This window comes from Lissotriton vulgaris, chromosome 6, assembly GCF_964263255.1.
Source record: "Lissotriton vulgaris chromosome 6, aLisVul1.2, whole genome shotgun sequence".
NCBI lineage: Eukaryota > Metazoa > Chordata > Amphibia > Caudata > Salamandridae > Lissotriton > Lissotriton vulgaris.
This window is the reverse complement of record NC_141694.1, coordinates 1270277664-1270295823: the sequence shown is the minus strand read 5'-3', so window position 1 is coordinate 1270295823 and position 18160 is coordinate 1270277664. Positions and strand designations below refer to the sequence as shown.

General features: G+C 45.6%; 1 protein-coding gene across 1 annotated transcript in view; it reads left to right on the top strand.

The window, feature by feature from the left end:
- CNKSR3 (CNKSR family member 3) overlaps positions 1-18160 on the top strand; it is a 211473-nt gene that overhangs the window by 140043 nt on the left and 53270 nt on the right. Inside the window, exon 8 of the mRNA XM_086927390.1 lies at positions 11612-11680. Coding sequence (XP_086783516.1) covers positions 11612-11680 — 69 coding nt within the window. The remainder of the gene's footprint in view (positions 1-11611; positions 11681-18160) is intronic.

The following is an 18160-nucleotide window of genomic DNA, read 5'->3' as shown; positions in this document are numbered from 1 at the left end:
TGCAAAATGGAATTGGTTGCCCGGTGTTCTTTCTAGTAAATCCGCTTCTCGTCCTAAACCTCATCTAAATTTTTAATAGTGATCTGAAGATAATCTCATGGAATATTGCGGGTTTCAAAGATAGTCAGGAAAAATTGTTTCTTATACTCTTTAGAAGCAGACGTAATTTGTCTTCAAGAAACGTGGGTGGAAGGAAAATTAAAGTTGGAAAAAGGGTACTTTGTTCTAGAGGGTAGTGCAGTGCCCTCTAGGAGAGGTCATGCGAAGGGCGGAATAGCATGTTTACTGTCCAATAGAATTAATTGGAATTATTCCCACCATCTTGATCCAGATAAACTGTTTCAGGCAATAACTTTCAAAAATATGTTTAAGGATTGCCCAAATAAATTGCTTGTTTTAATAAATACTTATATTCCCCCAAATTCTTGTTTTAATGATGGTTTAAAATCACTTTTTTCCTTTATAACTAAACTCATGGATTCCTCTCCTTCTCCTTATATATTGTTACTTGGGGATTTTAATTGTAATATCTCTAATTGTGGCCTTGATTTGTTTAGAAATAAATTTAGGGAAGAATCTCTTCATATACCTCAGGCTTTGTTTCCAACGAATATTAAATCTAACAAAAGAGGTAAATTAGTTCTGGAAGGTCTCTCCAAGGTGGATTGCCTAATAATAAATGGTAGATTCCCTTCTGATTCCCCAGCAGCTTTTACACATAAATCAAAAAATGGAGATTCAATTATTGATTATGTAGTCGCAGATTGTTCCTTCTTTTCCTATATGAAGGATCTCTCAGTTGTGGATTCCGAACTTAGCGACCATAAGGTGCTGACTCTTATAGTTTCTCTCAGGCCTTCTCTGGCGGATTCTTGGCACATCGACATTGATTCGGTGAATTTTGGCGCCAGTTCAGAGAAATGTTATTGGAATCACCGTTCTTTTGAGTGTTTGCTGCCCCTCTTAACTTCTACTGTTGAGAATTTGTTTCAATGGGATGGAAGGGAATTATTAGGATTTGCTGAGTTTTTAAAACGAGTAACCTCAATAGCTAAGAAATTTCCCTCCTTTAAAAAATCCTTAGTATTCCCCGAATCGCTTCGGCAATTAAACATTGAAATAAATAAATTGATACTGGGTCAATACTTATCATTTATTCAGGAAGGCCATCATAAACTAGCACTATTAAAAAGGAGATCGAGGTTAAAGGCCAGATTAAAAAAAGAAAATGAGGACTCCTCATGGATTCAACTCCGGGAAGTCTCATATAAGGGACATGCCAGGATATTCTGGTCATTAATTGGCAAGGGTTGCGGCACTAGATCCTGTCCTATGCCTATTGCCATTGATGAGCAGATTTGGGCTCATTACATCGAGAACTTATACAGCAACAATGGTCCCCAACGGGACGATGATGCTCCCATTGTAGACTCTCGTTTATATTATTCACCGCCCGAAAAGGAAATTGAACTTGCCATCAAAAGCATGCGCTCTTCTGGTGCGATGGGCAATTCTTTATCCTGTGTTTAAATCCTGCTTTATTAGCGGAACAGTCCCCCCATCCTGGAAAGGGAGCATTTTAGTCCCTTTATATAAAAAAGGGGCTAGAGACCTACCCCAAAACTATCGTCAAATCGCTTTGCTTGATGCCATTGGCAAGGTCTTCGCAAAATGTCTTCTTGCTTTAATTAACGATTGGGTATCTAAGGCCGAAATTTTGCCCTTTGAACAAACTGGCTTTAGGCAAAAGCACGGTACGTTAGATAATTTGACTGCACTCCAGGTTATAACGGAGAAATATGTCAAAGTTTGTGGTGGACATGTGTATGGCACCTTCATCGATTTCTCCACAGCTTTCGATAAAGTGGATAGAACATTGCTATGGGGAAAGCTATTCGATTTAGGAATGCCATCTTTTCTTATTAAATTAGTCCGTGCCCTGTATTCGGACACTTGGTGCAGAGTGTTGCTAGGCGGGGAAAGAGGTTTATCTAGAACTATTCACACGTCTAATGGGTTAAAGCAGGGTTGCCTATTGGCTCCTCTGCTGTTTTCTCTTTATATATTTGATTTACCTCTGGCTCTCTCTGCATGCTCCGGCATAGCTCCGATCCTGGGGGGTTCCCCAATTGTATGTCTCATGTACGCTGATGATATTTTGATTCTTGACCTAACACCCAAGGGATTGAATAATCGCCTGCATGCCTTACATAAGTATGCAGGAAAACATGTTTTGTTGATAAATATTGCAAAAAGCAAAGTGATGTGTATGTCGGGTAGGAAGAAAACTAAATATGCGAATTTTCCATGGATTGTAGGGGGCCAAAAATTGGAAACCGTGAAATCATATACCTTCCTTGGTAAAATTGTTATGAGTAATTTAAGCGAAAAAGCTCATATAGCTAATAATTCCCGGAAAGCTATTGTCCAGGGAAAGAGTTTGGTATCCTTGTATAAGGCTACAGGTAGGAGACACTTTTCAATACTGTTAGACGGATTTAGAGCAAAAGTCCCTGCCTCCTTACTCTACGGAATAGAGCTAATTGATATAAAAAATTGGAGCTTTTTAAATTCCTCGGGAGGAAAAATTTTACGTAGCCTTGTATCTGTCAATACAGCGAGTTCAACGGCTGTCTTGAGACAGGAATTCGGCTTACGCAGTAGCTGGGTCCAAGGTTTGGTGGGGATCGTGCGCTGGGTTCTCAGCCTAGCAAGGGGCGAGCCGGGCACGCTAAGACATCTTATAAAAACTGAGTTGTTGGGAAATTTTAATGACTATTCATTAATTATAAAACATTTTAGATATGCTGTGAGTCATTTACAACTAGATAAAGATGTTTTATTTTCTTTGTCACCATATCAGTTAAAAACTCTCTTGAAGTCTTCCTCGTGGGAACTAGGGTTTAGACTGGATAGAGAGCTTCGCATTCTGAAAAAGGGTATTACTCCAGTTATCGATTCCTGTCTTGTGAGGAAAGCTCAACCATATGTTCTATGGAACATTCCTCACGTGGTTAGACGTCTACTATTTCTAATAAGACAGGATTTAATGCCTTTGAAATTGCTCTTATCCAAATGGTATGGCTCTTCAGCTGTCTGTGATTTATGTCATATGAATGAGCAGGATTTGTTTCATGTTATTTATGTTTGCCCAGCACTGATGCCTTATAGGCGGAAATGGCTAAGACCCATTTGCTTTCAATTGAATATTTTGTCCGCTTCTGCTTTTAATGCAGCTATGATCAATCCCCCCAATGAAATGTTCTGTTTTAAACTATACAAATTTTTCAAATGTTTTCTGGATATGTACTAAGTCGTAATTCAGATGCCCTGATCTGTGTATTTTTATTTTATGTACTTGTTAGTATTCTTTCTTTTATATGATTTTATTTGAATATATTTCTATGTTTTTTATGTGGATCTCGTGAGAGTTCCGTTATCATAAATAAATAAAACTTGAAACTCCAAACTTCTGTCAGAATTATAAGAATATTTATTCAGCAAATTCCTCTAATGTTCCTCAATTTGACTGATTGTCTTAAAAATTTGTCACCGCAAATAAATTCAGATGATCTCGGGCCATTTGTAAATATAAGAGAGCTTTTGTCGCATGTCTAAAATTGGCCTTTTTAAGCAAGATTACTAAAAAACGACGCCTGGGCATTAGATAAATGGGCATAATACAAAATGAAGGGTATCCTGCGGAGATCGCTGGTCGCAGCTGCAGGGACCCTTTGACTCAACTGAGTTTATAAAACCTGCTGGCTCAGCTAACAGGTGATTTAAAAGGTTGCGCCTAAAACGCGTTAATAAAAATCTATCCTGGGCATTGTGTATAAGGGTGAGATACGGCTCCATTCCAGCATAAGACATCACAAGAGCATATGCCTTCACTGATGGTTTACCTGCTTGTTATGTTTAATTGGTAGCAAGTCCATTGAGTGTTCCAAACTGTGTCTATTCAGCACCCTACTTAATTCCCTTCCTTCCAATGTATGCTCAAAATGGGCTCCCTCTTCAAAACTACTTGATGTCCAATCTTCCGTAAACTGTATCAGTTTTGGATATAGGTGGCAATTAAAATCTCCTGCTATTAAAGTCAATGGGGCCATTGAAGCCTGGTTTAGCTCTCTCTGTGACCCTAGTCTATCCTCCAGCTCCCCTACTCTTCCTCCCCCCGCATTATAAAAATGTACCAGAGTTAAACTGAGGTCATTAGTCTTGAACTGTACGGCTATCATACAGTCCGAATTCCAATTTAGATCCGTTCAGACTCCTTCCAGGCTCAGATCTTTACCCATATTAGGAGACCACCCCTAGCTCTGCCTGATGTTGAGCTACTCGCTGGAACACCAAAAGATTTAAACCCAGCTAGATTGAAATTGGTGGGATCCACTTCCTAGGTTTCTTGGGCACAAATTATATTAAATCTATTGATGTACTCCAGCCACTCAGTATTCTGGAATTTGGCTGATAAACCCGCCACATTCCAGGACACTAATTCGAGGGTACTCCAATGCCCTCTAAGGGGGGCACCCGATGTCCTAATGGGCTCACTATCTGTGTGGGTGTCTGTAGGTCCAACTTGATATGGGTTACATGGTGCCATTTGAGTGGTGTTCGAAGTTACTCCTTTTGAGGGTTCCCTTCCTTGTGTTCTTAACTGTAACTCCCCGTGTTTATCTGTCTTCTCCACAGGGAGTCCATCTACCTCACTGAGGTGTCTACCCCCACCCAGTGGCGCATATTTGTTAAACAGTGGGAGAGCATACTCCTCTTTCATTTGAGCTACCTGACTCTCATGTATGTGAGCTACCTGAGTATCATTGTCCGGGCACTCACTCCTCTCTCTATGGGCCCAGCCACGCCCTTTGTCTGACTGCACTGTCCATCCCCTCCGATCATCCCAGCACCCTCCGATAGGCCAAATATTTGCAGGCTTATAAAAATAGCTTAAGCCCAGTGCCTGTATACTAGACTGTATACCTATCCAGGGTTCGTTAGCGATGTGCTGTACTACTTTAGGGTCTTTGAAGTTCACCACAATACAGTCCCCTGGTATATAATTTTTCCTGTTTCCCTCCCAACTCACCCTTCTAACGTGGAGGATCTTTGAGTGGGCCTTTTCGGGCAAAGGTCTATTGTGTTTTAGCCAGTGTGTTGTTTTATTTTTCAATTGATCATGCGATTCCTCTACTTCTGCTTTTAGTTCAGGCACCCCCGTGAGGACAACAACGTAGGGTAAGCAATCTGGGGACGGGTCTAAACGGGGATGCGTTTTCATTGCACTATTTCTTGCCGTTTCCTCATTGCCCGGTACCCCCTGAGACCTGTCTCTTTCTGTCCTACTCCTGCATTAGATATCCCCCCCTGATTTTTTAACTCACAGGTGGTTGCCCCACGCTGTTTGGTGCCGATGTTGTAATAGAATTTAAATCAGTAGCACCCTCCTTTCCGCCCACCCTGCCAACATTATTTAAATAAATACCCCTCTCTATCTTCTCATCAATGCTGCCCAATGTGCACAATATTGATCCCTCTGCTTTCCCCAGTCTTTGCTCAATTGCATGCAGTCTGTTTGCAAGGGGCTCCAGCTGAACTATTGAGAGCACCTATTTTCTTCAAGAAAACGTCCTCAGTCTGCAATGGGCTCAATGAAATCACTGGGTCAATACTGTTTGGAACTGACTGGGCTCCTTGAGAGGTGTTGTCTGCTACGAGGTCCTCATTAGGAGTCTCCTTGTGAGTGCTTTGGGAACAATTCTTCGACTTCTTTCCCTTCTGTTGTGTGCCAGCTCGGGTTGCTCCTCGATTTCTCTTCGCGGTTGCCCCCTTTAAATACTCCGCTGACGAACGGGGCTTCTCAAGGGTTATTGCCCCCCCCCTGATGCTGCATTAGTAGGTGAATACAGCCCTATACCCTGGTGTCAGAGGGGCTGAAGTGTCCCTTATAGTAGTGGTTTCTTCCTGCGGGGCAATTGTCGTGTCCCTCTTGCGTTGTTTATCTGGCGTGCGAGTATTCTGGATGGCCCCCAGGGATGACCTTTTTGAGAGCGCTAAGTCTGTCGAAATGCGACGTTCCGTGAGAGCTATCTCGTGGGCCAGTACTGAGGAAGCCCTCGTGATAAATTGAGCAAGGGTCCCTGCAACATACCCTGTACCCACCCCTTTCCTCGCTGCTCCGTTACGCGCTGACATTACGTGATAGAAACAAAGTGCAGTGCAGCAATTTGGGACTAATATGGCAGTTACCTTTTGCTGTCTCCAGGTCCTTGGAGGGGGGGGCAGCCCAGCCTCTACCAGTCTCTAACTGGCCCCACGCGCCTCTTGCGAAACGGGAGGTGCTTTTCAGGCGCTGCAGATGGTGGTGGGAGGGCTAATCACGCCCTCGGTGTCCCTCTGGCTCCTGGGACCTGTAGTCTCCTTTCCTTGCGGCAAAAACTCCACGAAGCGTCTCCCGCGAAGCGTCTCCCCGGAAGGTACAGTGCACACGTCTGGAAGCTAGCTGTTAATCTTATTCAGAGCTACAGCTACTTGACTTAAAGTAAAACCTATTAAAGTGATATTGCCTAAATTAGTTGAAATTGCAATGGGAAGCTGGTCTATACAAGTCAAGAGAACAGGAGTGAAAACAACATATGCACCCGAGCTTCCGCTTTGGAAGATTGGGGAGATGGAGGAAGTGGTATATCAACTTCCTGAAACTGCAAGCAGCATATGCAGTAGATCTGCTGCCTTAGCCAGTAAGGTTGAACTAACATAAACAATAGCTCTGCTGTCTAGGGCTTCAGATTGGAGTTGTGTAACTTTTCATTTTCCGATCATGCTTTTCCCAGGTAGATTCAAGTTATGTGACTAGTAATTGAGTGGGAAGGACATAAAGCAAAGATGCCAGGATTTAACATTTTCAAAAACAAATGTGTGGTAGAAGGAATGAAGAACGTTTGCTACATTTAGAAGAATCATAGAAGTCCAGGTCAGTTTGGGTATTCCAGGCTAGTTCAACTGTCTGTAAAAACTTTGGCTCTCTATCTAATTTGTGTTTAAATTGCTCCTATAGTCCGAGTTCATAATTCATAACTAATCCTAGTGTGCTTGGTTTGACTAGGTTTACATTCACATCCTCTTTGGATCGATTTCTGGATGCAAGTGCATTCTTTCTCCTTGATGTCTTAATTCTTCGGAAGGAAGGGCTGTGGTCAGGGTTTCTTTTAGGGAAGTGGTCTTTCAAAGCCAAGATATCAATGCACAAACATTTTTTGATGGAGTTGATCGAGGACTATATTTTCCGGTTTGATTTGTAGGTAGAAGTTTCTGAATTTGATTTTCCCTTTCCTAATGTTTATGCAGAATTCATCACGTTTTACGACCCACAAATTTCCCAAAATCATGGGGCTGTGATTGCGTGTTATAGTCAAGAGTAACGATCAAGGTATTATTTATTTATGCATTTTTATATAGCGCGGACTTTACCCGAAGGTGTCAGAGCGCTTCACAATAGGAACAGAACTGATACATGAGAACATTACAAGTGAGCAAATTACAAAAGCAAACGTTACATTACATTACGTTACATTACACTGCTGCATATTAGGCGAATTCAAAGTCATTCTAATTATCCAGTACAAAAAAATCCGGGGCTCCAGGGAACGTGTCTTTGAGCTTTGGGTGCCCAATGGGGTTTCTGGATCAGTGGAGTTTTATGTAGAATATTGCAAACTTAATATGAGTTGCTTGTTGCCTAATAGTCTTTCCAAAAAGTATTCTCACACTCAGGTGTTTCTTAGAAGCTCGGCGTTCTGCTTTGTGCTCAACTTGGAACAGGTCCAACCAAGACCCCTGAATCGGAGATTCCATGGCCGTTACGTGAAATTGGCAACATTTTAAGTTAAACAGTAAAAATTATCCTGTGGGGATTTTAGCTAGATGTAGCATCATAAAAGCAAATAGATGCTGTGCGTCAATTACACAGCTAGATTACTTACCCAAGTAACTATTGTCTGCAAGCTTGTTTTAGGCCCCAAATGTGCTTTGGGAATGCAGCTGGGGTCAGATGCTCTGTTCTGAGCTGTAATTTGTTGGCATCATTTGTGCTGAGGCACCCAATTTAAGAATTGTAAATTCTAGGAAGCCGGACACTGGGTGTAAATGTTTCCCTTAGAACATGTTTAGCCTATTGGGATGCACCACTTGTTCTCTGGCCCTCTGGATTCGTAGCTGTGGCACCTGGCAACATTCTGATGTTCAGTAGATTTCGAGTGTGCAAAGACAGTGATATATGGGTTCTTGTGTTGTCCCTGGTTCCTCCGGTAAGAAATATGTAGCAATTCATTGTTTACACGCAGGAGCGCCTAGAGGTATGCTTTAAATAGTGTTTCATTCAAACTAAATGACTGATTTTTTTTTTAAATCGTATTTGGCATCAACCAACTCATTAAAGTGGCCTGGCAGTCGATAAATAAAAATGTGCCTTATGGTACTTGCATCTGGGAAGTGATGCGCACACATAGCGGTGGATGACTTTTATTAATCAATGCACTTCTCCCCACTGACTTGTGACATGACTGTCAGTGCTGTGTATTCATTTATAAGAAAGGGCTCTGATCCATCAATGTGTGTGTGTGAGTGCATCAGTACTTCATGGCACTTCTAGACTCTGTCCCGAGTTAAAAATCCCCGTGAAAACGTTAATCAACAAAAATGTCCTCTGTGTGCGTACCACGCTCTTGCTTGGTAGTAGCAGGCAGTATGATGTAGTCATCCCTGTCCGTCGCCCAGCTGCATGCAGCAGTTTACAGGGGTGGCCTGGCTGATTGTGACACTGAGAACACACAGTTGAAAATCGCGTCGGGGGACTATTGCCTGCTCCGTATGAGGCTCACAGCAGCATAGCCCTTCCTTTTGGCCTAGAAGCGGGCCACCCCCTTTTTTACCGCTTAGAAGGACGCCTAACTAGATTCCTGCCTCTTCCCAATGCAGAAATGGCAGGAAATCTAGACTACACTGTCTTTCCCTGACCAAGGCCCCATATAATATCGCAGCTGTTTTGATGTCCTTTCTATGTAGCACCAGGAAAGTGTCTCAATTTCGGCAATCAAAAGGAGAGCATTCTACGTCTAATTTTTAAGTAGTAATAACAAATGCCTAATCTAAAAGAAATATGTATTCCAACTATTGAAGGGGAAAATTCGAGATACCAAATTGGAGCGTGCTGCAGGGCAACATTCCCTTCTCCGTCCCCATACATAAAACAAGTTTACATGGTGCATGTGACCTGCTACTGTAATGAACCTCTGCTATGAAATCAACTGACACATTAATGTAGTGTGCAAAAGACATACAAATGATGGACGGAATGCTGAACAAATCAAACATTCACCCCAGTCGAGAGATCTGGGTTAAAAGACATCTTCTTTTGCTCACCATGCCTCCCCAGTTCAGACATGGCCATATGCAAATCAGTCTTGACCCTGTGCCTCATGGGAACAGTCCAGCCCGAACTGCCAAGCGAGGTCCTCCCTGGGCCAGAAAACAAGCGTCCTGGGGGCGGTTTTGGGGGTATCGCCCCATATCCGCCAGGCTAGCTTGAATCCAGTGACATTGTGAGATCGAGACCCACATCTGGGCTTACCTAGCACACTTCGGGCGAGAAATCAAAAGACATGCAAATGATGGACGGAATTCGGAACAAATCAAACATTCTTCCCCAGTCATGAGATCTTGGTTAAATCCATTGTTCTTGTGCTCACCCTGTTAGACGGAGCCATATGCAAATTAGTCTTGACCCTGCTTCCTCATGGGAACAGTCCAGCCTGAACTGCTAAGCCAGGTCCTCCCTAGACCAGTAATATAGTGTGGGATGTAGCTATAAGCATGTATATTTCAAAATGTGCCCTGAAATCCACAGTAGGTAACAAACATTTCAGTGACCCCACCATAGAGGGTTGCATGTCCTCTTCTAAGGTTGCAGCCCTTCTCCTGGCACGAGTTGGCTCAGTTGCTGGCACGTCCTCTGCTGAACTCTGCCAGCAACCTGGCACATAAAGGCAGAACATGAAGGGATTGGGCGCAGTGAGAGTAAAGATAAGTCCATCTACTCTCGGGAACAGAGATACTCCCTAGCACACGTCAAAATCAAGTTCTTTTCATTTTTTTTCAAAATTATGCATTCAACATTCTTGCATTCAGAAATGAATTTCGTTAGTATAATCCGGTTGTTTCTTGTGAAGTTTCATTCTCGGACTCTCACAGCCAACACGTGTTTCGTCGTATTGAGAATGTAACCCACGACTTTTTCAAGGCTCTTTGTGGTAAAGCGGTCGTATATATTTTGCGGTGATACTTCCAACCCGCAGTGGGCTTCTGCAGGGGACGATCTCTGCGACTCAGTAAAATTCGGTGAAAGAAGTCAAGGAGTGTAGCTTCTTAACTCTGTTTATTCATATGTAGGGATTTCGCCATTCCAAAGATGTAATAATGTGTCCCCGGTCCTTCCGTAAGATTCCAGAAACCTATAAACAATACCACTGGCCTAGTGTTTACTCTCGGGAACAGAGTGCCCTGACCCTGCTTCAGGCCAACAACTGCTTTCACCGCAAAGCTGTGCGAGTACCACTGGGTCTTGAGCAGTGAGACGAAGGATGCTGTTCTTTGCCCACCTGTCCTGCATCTTCCACCGCTCCCATACAGCACTAATAGTTCAACAGGGATGTTGTTAGACTGGAATAGGGGCAGATAGTTTGTAATTGAATGGCCTTGATCACATTTTTTTAAAGCGTTTACGAAAAATTGACATTTGAATCCACCGATGTCCCATGACATCGCTCTATTATGTCAGTACACATGGGGTGCACACCAACAGATCACAATCTGATCTGACCCACACTTTTCCAAGGGCTGAATCAACAGCAATAATTTCCCCTCAACCGCAGTGCTCGGCTACCCTAAATAGGGTGGACCGTGCACAGTCCTTTTGCCCACGGCTCCCACCGTTGGGCCACTGGAGAAAGTATTCCATTGAACGAGCCGTTGGGGTCTCCGTCGATGGATTACTTAAAATCTGTCCAGCGTTAAATGAGGCACCTGGACCCTCAGTTTGGCAGGCGGGGTATGTGACAAAGTAGCCCGTCCGCCAAACGAAATCAGGCCTTGAATTTGTTTTCTGGTAACTTCACAGATTTAGGTTGTGGTCTGGGATTAGCCTGCTACCCTCTCTGCATGATGTTGGGCGTTTATCAAACGGTTTTTTCCAATTAATGTTTCCAATTTGTAAAATCGGTCTGCTCTAGCAGTTTTTTTTTTAAATAAAAACGTTGTTCAGTGATCGTTGTGATTTCATGACCCCATGTACTTTGGAAACGTTTTACATAAACATATTTCCTAAGGTATTTATTAAAAATGCGTTCTTACAAATAGAAGTGCAGAAAAGTCCCCTTTCGGCATCATGTGGGTCATTGTGAATATTCCTTGTATAGAAGTTTGCAGCCCGATATAACTTTGTAAAACATTTGTGTCCGTTTACGAATGCTAAGCTGGTTCATTATATGTTCTGTAACCAGGAACCATGCCGACCTAACTTAACTGTTGCTGTTTATTCTTTCTCTCCCTGTAGTCCCCGGCTGATCGATCTCGGAAAATTCACGCCGGCGATGAGGTGATTCAAGTCAACCGTCAGACCGTGGTAAGTAACAAACAGGTCCAGCCCCCCCCCCCTCCCCCCCGGGCCTTGTGTTTCCCTTGGAGGCGCCACGAGGCCCGGAGGCCTGGGAGCTGGAGAGATGCTTACAAAACATCTCGCGCATCATTTATCCAGCACGCGCGCACCTCTCTCGCGCAGGCCCCGGTGATTTCCCTCGCCTCGCGTCCCGTCCCGGGGGTGGAATGCGTGTTCTCAGAAGGTGTGATTAATGCCACGTCTACCAGGGGTCAAGTGTCAAGCACGCATGACTGACGAGGTACTGCGGTTTCCCAGGGAAGGTATTCGTAATCTTTATACAAAACCAAAAAAAAAATCAATGCGCAGCATAATATTAGGTTATAGTAATGTCCAGGGATCTTGGCTTTAATTACGTCCTTCCTTCTTGGCGCTATAGCACTGAATCCAGTTTGGAAACCGGAAAGGAAATGTTAAGTTTATCTGGAAGAAAAAAGGTGGTCCTTGAGTTTTCCCTGGAATGGACGGTGGTGCTGGAATCTTGGGGTTGCAAGTGCCACACATCAGCTGCTTGCATAATATACCATAAAGGCCCTGCCACCCGTATAGAAGACCCTAATGAACTTTATGAGCACAACAAACGCTTAAAAAACGTAGGACCTATTAGTCTCATGTGTATACAGCCATGATACAGGGGTTCACTAATTTGAATTAACTGCAAAAGCAGATTTAATTCTGTCCATGCTACATGTAAGAATTACCTCGTGCAGCGACATTTTACTTATCTGTATTCATTCAGGCAGACAACTTACCTTTTCATTTCTAGATTTAATTGCCGCTTCCACTAGAACCTGTGCACAGCGGGTTTCAGAAATACCACTGTCGTCTTTGTCTATAATGGTTCAATGAATTGATTTTATCTGGGTCTGTAATGATTCTGATCTTTGTTGGCTGTAAATCCCCAAAAATGCAACATTTTCTCTCTTAGAAGTGCATCTTTGAAAATTGTGTAGAGAATGCCCTCTCGCCCATCGTAGATACATGGAAATGCATGTTTGTCCTACTTTCTGAGGCGAGGCGCGCTGTAAACTCTCTTGCAGTGGAACATCAGGCCAGTAGATTGAGCCATGAGCTGGTCATAATTTTGTTCACTAAGCAGAGGCACTTCTTGTGCTTTAGATGCATCCTTTTTTGGAATTTATCCTCTTATAGTTATAATTTTTTCATGAAGTAATTTTTCGTTGCAACAGTCTCCTGTGAAATATATATATATATATATATATATTCGAGGAGGGGTTTCTCAGGTCCATGTACTTGTTTAGGATGAGGAAATATGTGAAGTCCACTCCTTGCCTTCTCTTTCGTCTCTGTACTTCTGTTGTTCATGGAGACAAAAAAACGCTGTTTGTTACCGATGAATTCAGGGGTTCCTATTTGTTATTGGTCCTAGTTTTTGTGCATGTTCCTTTGTCACCTGTCACACAGCATCCTTGCAACACTGTACTGTACCCACAACCCCGCTTGTGGGATGTGATATTCCCCATCCGGATTGTGTGGTCTGTTCGAGAGGCCAGATGTGGCATGCTTGGACAGCCTCTTTCATATGCCACTGTACCTTTCCGGCCCTCATTATTGACTTGTGGACTTGTCTGCCTCTGTGTCATGGACTGTTGTAGGTATCTATGTCTCGGATCTTTAAAGGCTCTCTGATTCCTTGGTCTTGGGATGGAATTGTTGCCTGTTCTTTACGTGTCGCACTTAGTCAATGCTCTCTTAGAGGGCGCTTTCATCTTTCTTGATGCTTTATAGCAGGGGTCTCCGAACCGGTCCTGGAGGGCCGGATCCATGCCAGATTTTTAAAATAACTATATGTATCTTAATGGGGATATCCCAAAAATCTGGCATGGATCCGGCCCTCCAGGACCGGTTTGAAGACCCCTGCTTTATAGAGAGTCATCTTCATGCCTGTGGAGTAATGAATATCCATCTATATGTACTTATGAATGTCTGCTGACATTCTTCATTGTTCATTGCGGTAGAAAATCTGAGGGGCAAAAGGTTCTCTCAGGAGTGTTCTAGAGGGTGAGATGTTTTGATTGGTTCAGGGACAATTTTGGTCTCTTTTACATAAGGAAGGTTATGGTTGCAAAAGGGAAATGGCCCTAAGCCTCTTTTCAGTTAGCTATCTATCTAAGCATTGCTTTTTTATATACCAGAGATTCCCGTCTCGACGACGGGGAATGATTCAGGAATGTGAATCTATGAAAGCTTCCAATACTGGAGAACTACAGTTTTGCAGCGTGAATCTTTCTGGATTCACTATGCTGTGCATTATTCCGCGATCTGGTGGTTGGGTCCGGATTCGTAGTCTTTTTTCTCTTTTTTTTTTTTTTTTTGTAGCCCAGGTGGGCGTCGACGTCCCACCATTTGGTGCACCTTCGTGACGTCGGCACGCTTCCTGCGGAAGCTCCCACCCTTGGGCGCCATCTTCAGATTCTTTTTTCCGCCGTTGGGTCTGGATCGTCGCATGAAGCTCCGGAGAAGTTTCAGGAGAAAAGAAGGAAATACACGAGTTTTTGGAAGAAAAAGGACCGAGGAAGGTCGGAGAAGAAGACCTCCTAGAACCAGAACGGAGAAGGAGGAAGAAAACATCGAGGTTTTCGACAGCCAAGGAGAAGGAGCGGGCAGGGGACCCCCTGACCGAGCACATGGACAACACTCCATTCAAGTTCTGCCGTAATTGCCACCACAAGTACGCGCAGAAGGACCAGCATCCAGTCTGCAACCTCTGCCTGCCGGTCGACCACTCCAGCGAGGATTGCAACGCCTGTTCAGTCTTCACGCCGAAGACTTTGAGAGTTCGAGAGAGACAGAGGGTGGCCCACCAGACGATGCAAGGGAAAGGGACCACGCCGCCGCTTTACGACCTGGGCGCCTCCTCCGAGGAAGAGGAGAACATCGCCGAGGGACCAGATGACTTCACGGTCGTAGAGACCGATGTGAGACCTTCAAAAAAGGTAGGAGAGTCTACGACCCCGAAAACCCAGACAGGGCCTAGAAAGCCTGAGGGAGAATCCCGAAAAACAGAGGCTAAGTCCTCGAAAGGAGCACCGGCGACGAAATTTTCGACGTCCGAAGTTGCATCCTCCGAAAAGCCCAGCGGATCCTTCGAAAAGGACTCCCAGATGGCGAAGACCAGCGAATAGCATAGGTCGTCGAAGCAGGCCCTCGAGAAGGGACCCGCGAGCGAGAAGACGCTCAAAATGGCCTCCACGTCGAAGGCGCCGTCGAAGAGACCGGCCGAGAAGCTCGACGCCGAGCAGGCGGCACAGATGGAGAAAAAGAGAAAAAGGCTCGAGGCCGAAATGGAGAGTATGCTCCAGAGGAAGAGAGACTTCGACGAGAAAATGAAGAACTACTCGATCCCCTCGAAGACCGCGACTGCCGCCTCGAGCACCGCAGCGCCAGCCGAAGAGGTAGAGTTGCAGGAGGACTTCGAGGCCGAAGAGCCGCCGAAAACTCCAGACCCCACAGATGAAGGGGAAGAGGAGGACTTCTACCGCTCGGAGGGAGATTACCTCCGCGAGGGCTACTACTCAGAATGCTCAGCGTCCTTAGACGAAGAATGGCAGGATCTCGAGGCCGATAACCCCGAGGAACCTGTGGAGACGTATCCGTCGAGGCCTTCGCCGCCAGATGACATCGGGGCTTACTATGAAGTCGTCAAGAAGGCTGCAACCGTCTACAATGTAAAATTGGAGGAGGAACAGACAAAGGCAGACTTCCTGCTGGAAACATTGCTCCCCTCACAGACAAAAAGCAGTTTCCTGCCCATGCTGAAGAGCGTCACTGCACAAGGAGCTGAAGCCTTCAAGGAACCGGCTACATGCAGGTCGGTGACCCCGAGGACGGAGAAGAAATACAAGTTCTCCTCCGGGGACCCCCCTTATATCCAGGGCACCGTGGCAGCGGACTCTATTATCGCGGCAACTGCCAGGAGAAGGGCCAACGTGCCAACCACATCTGGTCCACCACCTGATAAGGAAAGCAGGAGGATGGACCTCACTGGAAGGAAAATAGAAAGGAATGCGGCCATGCATTGGAGGATGGCAAACTCCAACGCACTCCTGAATAGACACCAATACCAGCACTGGGATGAGATGAGCCAGTTGCTGAAACACATGCCTGAGGAGTACAGGCAGAGGGCAGCCCACCTCGTCGAGGGGGGAAAGGACATAGCAAACGCATGCCTGAAGACGGCCCTAGACGGGGCAGAAACATCAAGCAGACTGATGGCCATAGGTATCACTGAGAGAAGGCAGGCCTGGCTCAGAATATCAGGTTTCAAGGCTGAAGTACAGAACAACATCCTGAACACCCCCTTCAATGGGGAGACGCTGTTCGGAACAGCGGTGGATGACAAACTGGCCCAGCTGAAGAAAGACAATGAGACAGCCAAATCAATGGGAGCCCTACAATTCAGGGGGATGCGGAGAGGCACCCCCACGAGGAGACCAAATGGTAGAGGTGGAAACCAGCAATCACATTCGCATCAGTCGCACCACCATGGTCAACAAGGGGACAACCAATGGCAACAGGGTCAACAGAGACAGAATTGGAGCTCCCAGAATAGGGGCCAGTCCTTTCGAGGGAGAGGAAACGGACGGGGCCAAAGACGGAGAGGTGGTGATCAACCCCCCCAAAAATGACTCCACGAAGAGGGAGGCGCTCACCCACCCAAAGCCTCCGGGGGGAAAGCACCTACAGCTAAGGAGAGGCTCACACGGACACGGCTCAAGAGAACACACAACACCAGTAGGGGGAAGGTTGAGATTTTTCCTACACGAGTGGAGAAAAATAACCACAGACAAGTGGATACTAAACATTATACAACACGGATACTGCATAGAGTTGGAAAGATACCCACCAAGCAGGAGGCCAAAGAGAAGGGGTCACAAGGGCAGAGAACTGCGCCTGCTCCAGGAGGAAGCTCAAGAACTGCTCCTCAAAGAGGCCATAGAGCCAGTCCCGCAAAGAGAACGGAACAAGGGAGTGTACTCAAACTACTTCCTAGTACCAAAGGCGGACGAAAGCCTAAGACCCATCCTGGACCTACGCTTCCTGAACACCTACGTAAAAACTCAAAAGTTCAAGATGACTTCCCTGCAAGAGGTCATCCCACAAATAAGGCCCGGGGACTACTTGTCCACAATAGACCTAAAAGACGCATACCTGCACATCCCCATGAACAGGAAACACAAACACTTGTTAAGATTCAAGGTGAACAAAGACCACTATCAGTTCACGACCCTGGCTTTCGGGCTCAAGTCAGCACCAAGGGTCTTTACCAAATGCCTCGCGGCGGTGGCCGCACACCTGCGAAGGGAGGGTATACACGTGTACCCCTACCTGGACGACTGGCTCGTGAAAGCAAGCTCTTACACGAGGTGCAAAGCCCACGCAGAACAGGTCACAAGAACGCTCACGAACCTGGGCTTCTCCATCCACTGGAGGAAGTGCTCCATGGACCCAGAACAAGTAAAAATCTTCCTGGGAGCCCTGATCAACACTGTCGAATGCAGAGTGACACCCAGCGAGAAGAGAACACTCAGCCTGCTGAGGGAGAAACGTCACTACCAGAAGGGGCAAGTTCTGACAGTGAGGACGGTGAGCAAGGTCTTGGGGATGATGGCGTCATGCATCCACCTGGTCCCCAATGTTCGCCTAAAGATGAGACCACTACAGGAGTGGCTGCAACAACAATGGTCACAAGCAGAAGGAAGTTGGGAAGATCTAGTGGTTGTTACGCACAATGTGCAGGAGGAGATGACATGGTGGACGAAGGAGAATATAACGATGGGGAAGCCTCTAACGCCACCGGACCCAACTGTGACCATCACCACAGACTCATCCCAGAAAGGATGGGGCGCACACATGAACAGGCTCAGAGTGAGGGGTCTGTGGAACCCAGGAGATGCGGTCAAGCACATCAACTACCTGGAACTGAAAACAGTGTTGCTGGCCCTCAAGGCCTTCCAAAAGCACCTTTACAACAAAAAGGTGTTGATACAGACAGACAACACCACGACGATGTTTTACATCAACAAGCAAGGGGGGACTCAGTCATTCCCTCTGTCGAGCTTGGCTCAAGAAATATGGAGATGGGCGATCCCACTCAGGATAGACCTGCTGGCCATACACCTGCCAGGGAAGGACAATGTGGAAGCGGATTGGCTCAGCAGGCAAGCATCAGTGTCCCACGAATGGGAACTGAACAACCAAGAGACAGAGAACCTGTTCAGGAGGTGGGGCACACCAACAATAGACCTGTTTGCAACACGCCGGAATGCAAAATGCCAACACTTTGCATCGAGGGAACAAGAACCAATGTCCCATGGGAATGCCCTATGGATAAGCTGGTCAAAGAAATTTGCCTACGCTTTTCCACCGACGCCACTGATCCCCAGAGTCCTGAACAAGTGCAGGTCGAGCAACATGACTCTCCTC